We start from the raw sequence: 15887 nt of genomic DNA on the forward strand, positions 1-15887 counted from the left end.
TTGAAGTTTATCGGTTTGGCTTATTGCTTACCGGTTTGTAGAGATGTTAAACCGTTATAGAACCATTAAGATATTAACTTATCGATTAATGGTTTATCGGTTTTTTATTGTTATCAGTTCGGTTATCGGTTTTACCATTAAGATTTGACAAAAAAAACATTGAAAATCACTTAGAAACAAAGTGACAAACCAAATAAACCATTCACATGAGTTCACAAGTTACATCTTGCTCAAAAGCAAACACTTTTACATTGTAGATTAACCCAGTGTTTGAGACAACCAAAAATAAAAGTAGAAAACCAAACTCTAAGTCAAGGACTTGATATACAAAATGGTATAAATATAACTATAAAATTTACTATCGGGTTTTCGGTTAACCGGTTAAGAAAAAACTTCAAACCGTTAAGAATCGATAACCTAATAACCAAAAAAATCAATACTGTTATCAAAACCGCTAAACCAATAACCCAATACTAATAAACCAATAGTTTTTTTCGGTTCGGATTATCGGTTTCGATTCGGTTTTGAACAGCCCTACTTTGATATGTATTCAACTTCTTCCATCATCTTTAAGGTGCATTTTATCTCTACTTAATAATCTTTAAAAATAAATAATTATTCAAATTAATATATTCCATCTGCATATTTATGTTTTTAAAATTGGAACTTCGATGATTCTAAGCCTTTTCTTTTTTTGTCCGCCACATAATTTTAAAAACTATTCTTATCTTTATTTAATCATCTTTAAAAAATAAATATTTATTCAAATTAATGAATACAAACTGCATATTTATATTTTTAACAACTTCATCTGAATAGAATCTTAAATTTATGATTTTATCTGAAAAAATATCATCTACACACTAATAGATGGAAAAAAAAATAGCTGACCTTAAAAAAATAATATCATCGACGCACTATAATAATATGATTTTTAACAATTCATCATCATAAAAAGAAAACCTTAAAAAAACTAAGAGCGACAATCATATTGTGTCTTTATGCTACATGAGATCGCACAATTTTTTTTGAGGTGTTTGGCAAGCATAAAAAATAACTTAAAATAAATCAAAAATGACTTAAAATAAGTTAGGAAATATTTAACAAGGTAAAAAATGACTTAAAATAAGTCAAAAACCAAAAGTAGGTTTCCCCCTACTTTTTATTTTTGACTTAAAAGTCATTTCAGTTTGACTTTTTATTTTTGAATTAAAAGCTACACTTTTTAAGTCAATCCAAAAAAACAATTAATTCCCATTTAGTACTAATAAGTTGAATCTCTTAATTCTAATACCAGGGAAAAGGTATACACGTTACTTTACTTTCTTTTGGCTATTTCATTATATAATTTAATTAATGATCTTTTGGTTATCTTATTAATAAATGAGTTACAATCCAAACAATAATTAAAAAATTATTATTTAATATTTAATTAATTTGATTTATAATATTAAGATTTAAAGTAGATGGCAAAATCATAATCCAACTTTGAGAATTGAAGCTTCCCAGTTTTTGTATGATACGATGATGATTATCCCTATATATATTCTATTATAAAAGTTACCTAGGTTTCATAAATGGTCCCTAAATTATATTTCCTTAAATCAAAACCAGACAATTTATTTTATCACATAAAAATCATTAGACACTGACCATTGTATTCAAAAATCACAATGCTAAAAAATTTTAAACTTGTGTATTGTTAAGGGGAATTTCAATCTATCTTAATGATGCTAAGGGAATTGAAAAGCTTCTCTAATGTATCTGGGTTGGACACAAATACAGTAAAATTAAATATCTATGGAGCGAATATGACAAGCCAATGTGTAAATGATATTTGTGAGTTGACTTGGTACCAAAAAGAGGCCTTGCCTTTAAGATAGATATCTCTCAAGATAGTTATACATAAATATATATAATTTTTTCCGAAGCTAACGGATGCACGTGTTGACAATCTAGAAGGGTGGGTCTGCCTCTAGCGATGGGTGGATCATGTCTACATCAAGGGCACACAAAGGCGGACTGTAACACCCCAGAAAATTTTTCGAACTAAGACTTGAACCATCCTTCGTTGTGAGTAGGATTTTTACCGAGGAATTAAAAATTTCTTAAGTGTTAAGGTCACTAGATGTAGCACCTTGAGTACCAAAAAGAACTACATTGGAAGTAGCAAAATCTGAAATTTTGCAAGTTAAGCAAAGTATGAGTTTTGAGTCGACTTCAAACGACTATAACTCCCAGCTCAGGATGATTTAGGTGTGCTACTAGATACCGTAGGAAATATATTTGAATTATATTTCCAACGTCATGGATTTTGCTAAGTTTCAAGTTCGGATGAGTGAGATATGCCCTTTTGAAGTCCGGCTGACCAGTTAAGGAAAGTTACCCAAAAATAATAAGGGGTATTTTGGTCTTTTCCGTACACAATCAGATTTAATTCATTTTCAAAAATGTTTTAGGGGTCTAATCCTAGTAGGTTCAGTTTTATAATCCTAAAATATGCCTAGGGTTTTAGTTGAGAGTTCAAGAGGAGAAAAGAAGAGAAAATAAGAGAAAAATAGAGACGATCAAGCGTTCGTCAAGATTCTTGCGTATTGTTATGAATTTTCGGCATGGATTTGATCCCTAAGAGGTACGAAAGCTTCCATAGTATTGGTTTAGTACACCCACATGCCAATCATGTTATTTTCAGCGAAATTTCATTCTTGAAGTTGAAATATTAGAGTTCTTGATGAGTTCTTGATAAGTGTTCTTGAAGTTCATTCTAAATCTTGTTGTGTTGGGGTTTTGATGATTTCTTGAGATGAAATTTGGTAATTTGAGTATATGTTAAGTAATCGAATCCAAATGATTGGGGAAGAAATTGTTCGATTATAGGCGAGTTAGGGTGAGAAAACGAGCAAAGAAAGTCGTCAAAGTTTTCTGGGTTGGGACTGGTGTGTCACGCCAGCCAAAGCACCCCAACCACTTCTCTAAACTTTAGGGGCTGGTTCCCCGTGCAACTCAGAGCGCCGGGGATTGCCTGCCCCCAACCGTTCTTTATCGTTTCGTCCGTTTGAGTTCTTTCAAAGGGTACCTATACTCCCCTTTGATTCTAAACAATCTAAACTACTTCTAAATACCTAGAAATCATTCATAACATGATCATAACCTTGAATTCATAATTCAAATTTAAGGTATAGTTAAGAGTTACGTTTTGAGAATTCTTTCGAACATTCTAAGAAAGTTCCTTTGAGTTCTTTTGAGGAGTCTTCAACAACTTCTAGTAACTTGTTTCAAGACTCGAGCAAGTGAGTCTGAGGATGAGGAGAATGTATTCATGAGTCTACTTTTTCATCATGAGATCCTTCATATCATGAACCATAACTCTTGAATTCATATTTCACATTCAAGAGAGAGTTAAGAGCAGAGTTCAAGAAATCCTTTGAGTTCAATTGTGAATCCTTTGAGATCCATCATCGATTTGAGTTAAGTTTTGAGGAAGTAAGTAAGAGAAAGAAAAGAGTCATATACATGAGTTCCATGTAGTTTGTAGACCTTCGAGTCGAGTCGTTCATGCCCATAAATTCTGCATGGATTCCATAAATTGAGTATCATTGAGAGGAGTAGTATCTTCAAGTTCTAAGTCTTGAGTATTAAGTTTCTAATCCCCTTTGAGATTATATTTCTAATCATGGGACCATTACATGTTACCCATGAAGTCCTTGAGTCTAATTTTTCATGGCCATAATTCTGCATGAACCCTATAAGTCGAACAGTCTTGAGATGAGAAGTACCTTTGAGTCCTTGAGTTGAGTAGTTCATGCTCATAATTCCGCATGAACCCTCTGAGTTAAGCATTCTTGAAATGAGTAGTATCATTGAAGTTCTTGAGTTCCAGGTATTGAGTTATATCTATGGTTATTGAAAACCTTGCATTGAGTCGTTCACGTCCATAATTCGGCATGAACCATATTTTAAGAAGTCTTTTACAAATGTTTTAACTTTTTTTTAAGACTTAAGCTTTAAGTTGAGTAAAGAGTAAGAGTAAGTTCATTTTCTTTAAAATAATATATAGGAACTAAGTATTCCCAAGAGTAAATGTTTTCACATTTAAGATGAGAGGAAACTGAGATTTCCAAAAGAGTTTTGAGCAAGAAAGGGAACATCGATTCCAAGAGTTAAGCTAAGTTTTGAGTAATTATCTCAAACCAAAGAAAGAAGTTTTGTTTTAAAAACTTATGAGCTAAGTATATTTTTGGGAGTAGTATTGATCACCGATATAAGGATATGAGTTCAGATAACTCACGTCTCCATAAACCATGTAGCCATCATGGGTAGAAAGGATCATACTTTTTAGATGATTCCTTAGTGCTTTTTAGCATAGACTAGTGGATCCACTTAGTTAAGGCATTCTATATGACGGCAAAGTATAGGATAGTTCTGGCAGTGTGGGTAAGACGTTGTATCATCACTAAGGCTCATAGTGGTGGTTGTCGGTTAGAGAAACTCCCACAAAGTTATATTGTATTTTTATATACATACTGAGTATTATTGTATTTTTCAATATATTGAGTTGTTATCTACAGTTTTACAGCTTTCCAGATATATTACATCTTTTACTATTGCTTTATCCTCGAGTATCATGGGTTGAGTAATCCAGAGTTGAGTATCTTGAGTTGATCTGTGTTTCATTGTGTGGAGTACCTTATTGTTGAATTTCACTGAGTTGAGAACCTTATTGCTGAGTTGAGTATTTTATCCTTGAGTACTTCGGAGTTGAGTAAGTTTGCTTAGTTTTGAGTATCCTTGAGTATTCCTTGAGTTGAGTAAGTTTGAAAAGAGGTATGTTTCCTTTTTATCAAGTTCAAGCTTATGTTTATGTTTTAGAATTCCCCTTGCATGCTCGTACATTCCACGTACTGAGCCATTTGGTCTGCATCCTTTCATGTTGCAAATTCAGGTATTTGGGATCATCAACATGACCTTCGTTGATACCACATGGAGTTCGAGTTAGCTATGGTGAGCCTTCGTGCTTCCGGAGGATTTCATTCACTTTTCAGTTTTGTCAGAATGTCGTGGGTTTCATCCCGACTTCCATCTTTGTCATTTAGAGGTTTCATAGATAGATAGTAGAGTTTCAAAAGTTTGTTCATTTATTTTGTTAAATGTTTTAAAGACTTAAGTTGCCTACTTTATGGCGAGTTAAATAATTTATTTTTATTCAGAGTTTTTCATTTGAGTTAAAGCTTTGCAAAGTTTAGTTTATTGAATTTTTATTCAGTTTTTAAGCTTTGTTTGCTTGAGTTAGTCTTCCGCTTGTAGCCAGGATGAGGGTTCGCTTGGGGACCAGCAATGGTTCTCGAGTGCCAGCCACGTCCAGGGTGTAGGCTCGGGTCGTGAATTGGACCTGCATGCACCGGGTATATATATGTATAGATAGTTGATAAAATGATAATAAAAACTCGCTTGAGCGCATTGGTCAATGTCGCCATTTCAGACAGCGACCACGCGAGTTTGTATCCCGCTAAAGGCTTCTCTTTTTTTTTTAACTTTGAAATCAGTGTTTTATTTACAATTAACCTTTTTTTTAAATTGTTTTTTTAATTAAAAATCATTTTTGCCACCTCATTGGCCCCTCCCCTTTTTTAACCACCTTTTTTTGCCATCTCATCCGGCCCATTCCTTTTTTTAATTGAAATTAAAAACAAATAAAAGCTCTAACACAATTCTAAACAAAATATAAGACTGCTAGAAAATATACAACTTACCACTTACAAGTATTCTTCGCTGCATAATTGAAGTCCTACACCCATTATCTCGCATAAATTGGTAAGTTCTTCTTTACAAGTGTATTTTTTGTAAGAATTTGTTGTTGATTCTTGTGATTTGAAATGTATAGATTTTTGACGAAACATAATTCTTCTCAACCAAGTGCTAGTTTTAGAGACAATTCTTCGCGTTTAATAGATGAGTTTGATTTGCAATCACTTAAACCGGATCCTGGAGAAAGAATATCCATTGATAAATATAGCCCTAGAATACGAGATGAAGTGAGAAGACACTATATTCAACAAGGGCTTTTTCAACCAGATATTAATGATAATGAATATCCTCAAACTAGATTCGAAACGAAAAATGCGTCGATTTTGTAAGGCATGATTTAAGGTCTCATATTGTAGATGGTTTGAGTTATTTATTCAAAACTCTAAAATATTCTTGATAAAAATTTGATTGTTCTTCTTTTAATTTTTATTTTTTTTTAATTATAATGTTCAATATTGGTTAAAGTGAAATAATATAATAAAATTCCCTATTAAAATTTATTGGGGGCTCAAAATTTTGGAGGCCTAAGCAGGGCACTTTGCTAACCTTACCCTTAACCAGTCCTAGCTTTACCCTTGAGGCCACTCTTAGTGGCACCCCCCCAATTTTCAAATCATGGGTTCGCCTCTAAGGGCATGAACTGATGGCAATATGCTATTCCACATTATAGATGTTGGTATTGGAAAAAGATGTGTCATAAATTTGCACCACGATACAACCAAAATGGATGGCTTAAACTTGAGGGCAAATACATAGTAGCAAGTGGGTATACATGGGAAGAGGCAAGCTAGAAGAGTGGCTATGGAGCAGGTAGATTTGGTGCAAAAGAATTCTTCCTAAGCACAATTTTATTTGTTGGTTTTCCCTTCACGGGAGGATCTTGTTGTTCATCACGTATTCCTAAGATACTTAGAACAAAAACTCTGAAGAACTTGATAAGAAACAACAAAGTTTAAAGAGTGTTTTCAAAACTAGAAAATTAAAACCAGTATAGAAAATAGAATCAGAAACAGATTAGAAACAATATACAAAATATTTTTCTCAAAGAAGGTAATCGAGCCCACTGAATGCACAGTGTCCCCTTAAGAAAATTATTCTCCTCAAGTACCCGAGGTTAATGGAATATATCCTCCCAGGATAGAACGATCTTACTCACCAGTGTATCGGTACCTAAAACCACGATATCATCGAACCACTCAACGACAGTAAAGTACACTTAGAATACTAGATTTAGTAGTAGTAGAAGAAGTCTAGAAAATTGGTTCTCTTAAAATAAGAGTAAATCCCTCTATTTATAGACAACAAAGGGTAGTGTGAATAGGTTCTTATTGTGCCTTACCGGAATGGTCACAACCCTTTGGAAAAGTCACAATCTTTCGGAAAGGTCACAACATTTCATAAAAGTCACAACTTTTCACAAAAAGTCACAATTCTTCATAAAAGTCACAACTCTTCATAAAAGTCGCAAATCTTTATTTTCCATTCACACCTTTTAAAACCCAACAATCCCCCGCATGAATGGTAAATTACTCTAAGACAACGAAACGTACAAGTGTGTATACTTTACAAGCAAGAATTAATTGCATCGGATAAGTAGGTTTCCCTTTGAACTTTACGTAGTGAACATATGTCGGATATACTTGGTCAATCAATAGATTTGATATCTTTGAACCATCAAGATTTGGTGTATACATAAACAATCATATGTCACACAATCAACCCTTCACCATTTATGGTTCTTACAGTTGTGTTCATTTCAGCCATGAACACCTACTGGTTTCATGAGTGTATAGAAAATAGACTTTTTACAATGATTCTCTTTGAAGCGGCTTCCACTTCACACTCATATATGTGATTTCTAACACGTGTTATCGCGTAGATACACTATTTGGTCAGATCTGCCAAACTTAGAAAATTATTAAAAACTTTAAGCTTTATTAACTTGTTAACAAGCCTTAATGTTTTATCATTGTTCCTGAGCATTGTCTTCATCATGAGAATGGATTAAGTAGGTTGAAAATGTCGAACCGTCACTCACAACTTTATTTTCTCCTTGAACCTCTTGAGATCTCCAGTCTGCTAGGTAGAGTTACCGCCATGATGATTTGTCCTAAGACATAAACCCATTCCCTTAGATGATCTTTCAACTCTCTCTCTAGTTAGGCCTGTTGTAAGTGAATCTGACGCATTATCTTTTGACTTTACATAGTCAATTGTGATAATTCCACTAGAGAGTAGTTTTCTAACGGTAATATGTCTACGTCTTACATGACGCGACTTTCCGTTATACATCATGCTCTATGCCCTACCTATTACATCTTGACTATCAAAGTGTATGCATATTGATGCCAAAGGTTTGGGCCAAAAGAGAATATCTATCTTAAGAAAGTTGTTTTCACATTTATTTGATGAATTTGGAGGTCATATACCACAACTAATGCAATTAACATCCGAATGAATGTAATTCTAGTTACTGTGATTATGTGTCGACAAAATCAAGAACTTCTTTCTGTCTAAAGCCTTTGACAAAAAGTTTTTCTTTGTATTTGTCAACAGTTCCATCGACTTTTATTTTCCTTCTGAAGATTCACTTTGAACCCAAAGGTTTATTTCCAAGAAGAAGATCAATCAACTTCCAATGTGGTTGCTCTAGATTGAATCAATCTCACTCTAGACATCATATTTCCAAAAGGATGAGTCCACAAAAGACATAGGAAATGTTACAAAATCATATCCAAAGAAAGTAGATGTTCTTTGACATTTACTACACCTCTGAATCTCTTTATTAAGTACATGCTCCTTTTGTTCTTTCCAAGGTCTTTTAGACCCTTCACTAGACTACCAAGTCTAATTTTATAGTCCACAGTCTTCTCATATGGAATAGATTGTATCTTGAACAAACAAAACTTTTATTGCTTTCCTTCTGAAAAGACAACTTTTTGTTGTTCCCTATTGCTGTAAGAATAGCTTCTCCACACAAGTTTTGTGGTAAACCTGAACATATAAGTAATGTAGCCATCATTTCCTTCTCTCCATCCCTATCACTTTCTATCTTTTTCCCAATTGATTTTCAACCTCAATATTATACTGCCTTAACGTTTCTATTGCTTCATCCTTAACATTCAGCATATAGATATAACTATATCTAATGCATATGTCAATAAAAGTTATTAGATACTTTTTCCCACCGCGAGATGGTTTTGACTTCATAATACAAATGTCAGTGTAAATCAACTCTAAGGGATTAGAATTCTTTCAACAGATTTATAAGAATGCTTAACATACTTAGATTCAACACAAACTTGACATTTTTATTTATTGCACTCAAAGTTACACAAAACTTCTAAGTTGATCAGTTTTTCTTGCAAGGTTTTGTAATTGACATGTTCCAAGTGTTCATGTCACAAACAGTTTGACTCAAGCAAGTAAGAACAAACAAATAAAAATACTAAGTTTGAAAAGCTCTGTGTGAGGTAGCTTTTTTCTCACAAATATTTTGTTCCTACTTCTTACAATTTTGTGTATCATTGTTTAGAGTCAGCACCTTATCAAATGTCCTTTTCAGAAGGACCTTTCCATCACTTTCAATTTGATTGTTATAGAACTACCCATGAACATAGTCTCATCAAGTCCAATAAAGGCAATATAATCCAAATTCTTCTTTTACAAAACATGACAAATGATTATTCACTAATTTTCATGTCTATAAAAATAGTTTTATTTTAATAGACATATTTTTTCATGAAAAATCACAACATTTTAAGTGATACTTTTACATGGAGCCCTTCGAGGTTCTATGTGCCTTGTTACATCTAGGGGTACCCCTGGGTCGTGACAAACATGTATCTCAAAATTTAAACCGGCATATACATATATCTAGCGAGTAATGATAAATGTATCCAAAGGACAAAATATGGCATAGGAAGTATTATGATGATCATTGTTGAAAAAAACTCACAATTGCAAGAAACAAAAAAATTGATGTCAAGAAGGAAGTTTACAATTAGAGAATTAGTTTGGTTTTATGATTTCATTATTTTAGGAAGATTTGTTAAAGTTGATACACTAAGGAATCAATAGATCTGTTTGAGTTGCTAATTAACTCTCAATTACTCCTCTAATTAAGAAAATCAGCTACACACATTTAATTCAAAATTAATAAAACATGTATCTCGATTATTCTAACCGGCAGATACATGTATCTGGCGAGTAACGATACATGTATCCAAAGGACGAAATATGGTATAGAAATCAATATTTAAAACTATCGAGAAACCTAGTAATTAGAACCTAAACTAGTGGAATTTATGTAGTTTGCTCTTTAATTTTTATGTGTCTTACTTCATCTTTTTTCCCACTGTGACTATTCTATAATCTTTGCCTTGTGAGAAATAGAATAAGCCATTGAAATTTTGTCTAAAAGTTAATGATTGGTACTTCATAAACGGTTATTGTATAGTACTATCAGTGCAAATATGTATCTTTAACATTTCTTACAATTTTAAAGGGAGACGCTTTGTAAGACATTTTGGCTTCATTTTTTTTTTTTTTTTTTTACCATTTATATATGTTACAATAAGGAAAAAATGGAGTTGGAAGCAGAACCTCCATGATCATTTTTCTTGGCAATTGCTGCTACAGGAGGTAGCGGTGGAGTAACAAAGTCTTTAGACTCCAAGTACTCTGGAGGGGGAGGCTTGTACTCTTCTACTTCTTTTGGATCGAGGGCATATGTTATCACATCACCTGGATTTATGTCTGGTATCCTATACGACTCTTGATTCCCGGTGCATAAGTTCCCTGTGCCAACAAAGAATAAACTGATTTTTGAATCTACACAATTAACTAGATTAGATAAATTTGAGTGTTGATTTACTTACTGGTGTATGCATTTGCTGTGCTTGGGTACTGCGTTATAATTCCATCCGCACCATAATAAATGAGGTTATGGATCAACGTATACGGATCGGAGTTAAAATCCATGTAAATATCTTGGAATTCATTCACAACAGTTCCAGCATAGACACTAATATTGGCCCAATGCATACATTCAATAAGGTTGGTCAAGTTCAAAGTAAAACCCTCTCCTCGAAACTGTGTGTATAAGGAATGCTTATGTAAAAATACTGCATCCGCATGCTTCTTGATTTCCAATGCTGTCTCATTCGTTACAAATTCAACCTTCTTCTTAATGTGAAGTACTTTTTGGTAAGTCGGGATATCCTTGAATTTGTCTAGCACTGAACTTTCACCTGACATGATCAGAACCTTCTGAATTGATTGCTTATCAAGTGTGGCATTACTCAAAGCAATCATTACAGCACCCACAATGTCGAGATCCTTGTTGGAGGCAAGGAATGCAGCATTCTTCAACACAACCAAGTTGCAATTATTAATAACTCTGGAATATATATATATGTACAATAGAGTAGAGATAAGAAAATTACTTCTATGTTAATGAGAACTCCAGGAACTGCTTTTCCCTTGGCGAATTCCAAGAAATCTGAGAGAGTTACAAACTTGCCCATATTCTTGCGTGCTGGATCCCTTGCCAATTCTCCGTTAAATTCACTAAACATTTGAGCTGTGTCCAGGACCATTAAAGAGAGAAAAGAAAAGAATTAAATTTCAGAAAAAGAAAACAAATATTTGAAATATTAGTCTTGAGAGAGGTGGATCGATTGATCACTCACGTTTCAATGACTGAATTTCTTCCCATGTAAAATCGAAAGAGAAAATTCCCATAGAGGATTGGAGTGCCTCAACCTTAGTCGCTCGACTCATGAAAGGTCCGGATGCAGTGGTGGTTGAGATGAGGTCAACTGAAGGCAAGCAGAATGCAACTCCGTCTTTTGTCATTTGGACAGAACAATCGATTATGTCAGCTCCATCGTCTACTGCTTTTTGATAGGCAAGATCTGTTGATCCTGGATAATCTCCACTGGCTCCATTTGCAGTAATGATCAGAGCTGCCAATTTAAATTTCACAACAGAATTGAGATATCACCTTTTTCAAAAGTATTATAGGAACACTATCTACTACTTCATTGCACAGAGAGATTCAATTTCCATACTATGGACTTTCCTTGAAGCGTTCCGACTCCCTGCCAAGCAAGCTGCAGCCAGAAGGAACAATTGTGAGACGTAATAATCTTGTATTTCCTCTTAATCTTATGAAAAATATTCTCACCAATAGCCGTTGATGCAGACGTAGCAAAGTCGGTGACCACACCGTCAACAGCAAACTTTGAGTTGTCAACGAATTGCAGATACTCTCTTTGTGGATCATAACTGTAATTGTAAGGCAAATAGTTGTCATTTGCAAATCCATAAGCAAAAACTTGAACACCTTGTTTATGAGCTTTAGCCACTAGATTGGTACTAGACTTTAAATGACGAGCTCTATTGACGGGCCATATGTACTCTCTTGGTACAACGATTCCTGCAGCGAATTTCTTGATCATTGATAAATTTGTTAATAGTGAAGCATATCGTTTATTTGTTGTGGGTTCAACTGTGCTTCTATCAATGGGAAACTTGAACATTAGCTTCGTTTTGAGACCGTGAAAAACTGGTCCCATTCTTTTCAAGAAACCAATATCTGGAGACGATATGTAAGAGATATCCTTCTTTACCTCCAAGAGTTGTTTAATTTGATCAACTAAACTCAGATTGTGCTGGTTGTAGAATGCCGGATACTGTAATACAATTTTGGTAAAAAAAAAATAAGTCATTTAACTGACAATAGGATTTAAAATGCATTTCATAAAATGTTTCAACAATGACAAAGAAGGGCAGTGATAGACACCTCAGCATTGATCCACACTTGAGTATTATTGTTTTCCTCTAAAAATAGGTCAGTTGGATATGGTGATGAAAAATCAAATAAATCTGTCCTGCTGAATATCGATTGTGTCACTGGAAAACAAAGTCGAGTACAAATATTAGTATGAGCAGTGCCATATATATAATCATTTACAGGCATAAGTTGTGAATTACCAAGCAATTTACTAAACATCTCATCACTTGTGAAGTCCAATGCAAACCATCCTTGAAGCTCTTTCCCATTAACAGTGTAGGTTTTTCTACGATCAGGAAAAGCATCAGCTGCATTTGTTGTATTCTGGATGTTCAATTGTGAGAGACAAAATCCATGTCCATCGCGACTCATATGAAGATCACATAGGAAGACAGTACCATTCTTTCCAAATACATTTCTAAATGCTATATCTGTTTGTGAGGGATAAAGTCCCGAAAATCCCCCATTCGCAACTACTACTGGTTCATCACCATGTAGAGTCAACCATGTTCGCTTAGCAAGAGGAACTGCAGTACCCTTTTTATATTCCGTATCAGCTATAGTGCATTGGATCATCAAGCAAACTAATAAGACATGTCTCAGCATTTTCTTCCAATCCTGTTCCAGAAAGAAAAAAAAAACTATTAAATGATGATTTGGAATGAATTACTTTGTGTTGCAAGTGTACTTATAATATTTGTACACTAGGTTATATCATGAGAGATGGCGAAACTGATCATTCATTATAATGTGTGAGAGAATTAAAGGATAACTATAATCTTTCTGTTGATGAGTAACTCGAGTCCTAGGTGAGGTTCTAGATAAGCGGATACATATATTCGGAAGGTTTGGGTACCACGTATGTGGTACATGAACAAAGTTGATCCCCTGCAGGTCATCATGTCTAGATGGTCATAAATAAGTCCCTTAGCATGTGTGTACACCTTAGTGTTTGATATGTCAGTCTTATAGTGTATTATACCGATAATGAGATTAATGAAATTACACTTGTAAGATGGAATGTTAATTCATAATTACACTTGTAAAATGATATTACACTGGTTTGTACTGATACTACACTGTACTCTTTTTTTGTCGAGTGCAAAACATATTCCAGAGACCCTACGATATGTACCTCTAGCATGTGACAACAATTTTTGATCTAGAGTGAACACTTCATTTTCAGGCTTTCATGGATTCTCTTAGTAGTCCTTGTCCATCTTTCGTTCGGGTCTTGAGAATTGTAGTAGATAGTTGATTATTTTCACACTAATATACTTTGGTGGTTTACAAACATTATGGATTTAGTTGGAATCAGATTATATTCTATCTAAAATTGGTTAACGAATTTGGTTAAGACTTGGGTTAGACGGTTTACTCATTCTCGGATTAGTGTGGGTGCCACTGACCACCATTTTAATTGTGACAAAGTTGGTATCAAAGCCTTATGTATATCTATCTCATTGTACAAGAACACGTCTTGTTGAGTTTTGAAAAATGGTTCGTGGATGACTATAGTTTTCTTCGAGAGGCTACTAGACTCTAGGAAATTTCAACTTCTTTCTTTTCTTTGTGCTATAACTTGATTCAAATTTGGTATCTGGTAATTCAATTTGTATCTGACTCATTCATTCTTTTCTCGCAAATGGTGAGAACACACAAAGGAGAAGCGAGAGTTGAGGTATCCAAACCAGCTGCTGAGGCTGTGGTTAGGGAAAGAGTATGAGTGACGACAAAGTGTCGCACGCGCTAGCCGAGGTCGGAAGTTGCAGAACGACTAGAGAAAGATCAGAACTTCTAACTATGCGTCTTACGACAAGGGAATGACACGAAATTGAGGGGATACACTAATGCCAATTTTAGAGGAGATATGGATAAGAGTAGGTCCACCTCTGAATGTGTTCTATGTTCTACAATGTTGATAATGGAAAATAATCATATGTAGCATTATCTATGATAGGGAATTGAGATTGTGGCTCTCTCCTAGTACTATTTTGAGCACCAAAAATCCTAAATACAATCCAGACACATTGAATTTAATTTTAGAATAACATTAACATGGTTGCATGCAAAGAACTAAACATAATGAATTAACTTGCCAATGTTACAATAATACTGGATGGGGAACTAAATAAGGTTCTCTAATCCTAATCTTGTAACACCGATTGAACTACCAACCCAAACATTCGTTAAAATACATAGAAAAGCGTTTATATTTCTTCTTTCTTTATCAACATAATTCATAAGTTTCATCATATAAATAATCCTATTAAATAATGAAATGAAAAATATCTAACCCAATATTTCATCATCATAAATGTAAACGTCAAAATATGTACATACAATTAATACAATGCCATAAATGATATCAAGAATTAAGAAGAAAGGATGAAATACAATAAAACTCACTTGAATGTTGAGATCAGGTAAGGAAGGGAGAAGCATTCCCCTTGAGTTTCAGAAGGATAAAAGATTAAGATAAAAAAGGAAAAAAAATAGATGAGGTAAGAAACTCTCAAGGGAATGGAGAAATGAGGGAAAAGGGGACAGAGAGTTTTAAATAAAATTAGAGAATATTAAGAGGCTTTAATTAATTTTCTTTCTCGCAAATCTCGGATTAATATCTGGTTCTTATTTTTTTATTTTCCTCTTCAATAAATTTACTATTTTTCTTCATTCCTTTTAGCTTCTCGGTGAAATTATTTTATAACGATCCATATCGTTGTTAATGAACATTCCACGATGCAGTCGAAGGAATTAAAATATTCCTTGTCACAAGCCCCGTTCCAAACACATTTAAATTATGTGATGAGAGTGGAGTTCATCATAGCGGTCAGAGGACTGCTACAGTGGATGCAACACGACGAAGTGGTTGAGCGCTGCAGCGAACACCTGCAAAGTGGAATCTTGAGTTTAATATATTTCAGATACTTCAAATCTCAATCTAAAAAGGATTGCCTCCTTAAAATTCCCCTAGGTCTAATCTTTGAGAAAAAAAGAGCTCAAGAAGTTGGTTTTGAAATATGATTGAAAAGTTGTAGTTTTTGGAAGGTTCTTAGTTGTTAAAAGTGGTTTATGGTAACAACTAGAGTTTCGAGTCTCGGAATAGTATATCGTCAATTTCATCAGCTCCGGAATGTGGAATTGATCTAGGAGTGTTGTCATTTTTTGTTTCACAGTTATTTCGTGGATTTGAGCCCTTGATTTGGAAGTTAAGTGAATTTAGACTATGAGTTCACTTTTGTCAATATTTGGGGTTTGGATGCTCAGATCAGATTTTCAA

General features: G+C 34.0%; 1 protein-coding gene across 1 annotated transcript; it reads right to left on the minus strand.

Annotated features, from left to right (window-relative positions):
• Nucleotides 1–10375: 10375 nt before the first annotated feature.
• LOC125840866 (glycerophosphodiester phosphodiesterase GDPDL6-like) lies at nt 10376–15100 on the minus strand. The gene is made up of 9 exons (XM_049519828.1): nt 15014–15100; nt 12805–13222; nt 12614–12723; nt 11996–12503; nt 11880–11921; nt 11499–11774; nt 11253–11389; nt 10686–11172; nt 10376–10605 (listed from the first exon to the last, which is right to left on the minus strand). The coding sequence occupies exons 1-9, from the start codon at nt 15047–15049 to the stop codon at nt 10376–10378; spliced, it is 2244 nt and encodes a 747-aa protein (XP_049375785.1). The 5' UTR covers nt 15050–15100.
• Nucleotides 15101–15887: the final 787 nt, after the last annotated feature.

This window comes from Solanum verrucosum, unplaced genomic scaffold, assembly GCF_900185275.1.
Source record: "Solanum verrucosum unplaced genomic scaffold, falcon-dt-bn FXZP01000194.1, whole genome shotgun sequence".
Taxonomy (NCBI): domain Eukaryota; kingdom Viridiplantae; phylum Streptophyta; class Magnoliopsida; order Solanales; family Solanaceae; genus Solanum; species Solanum verrucosum.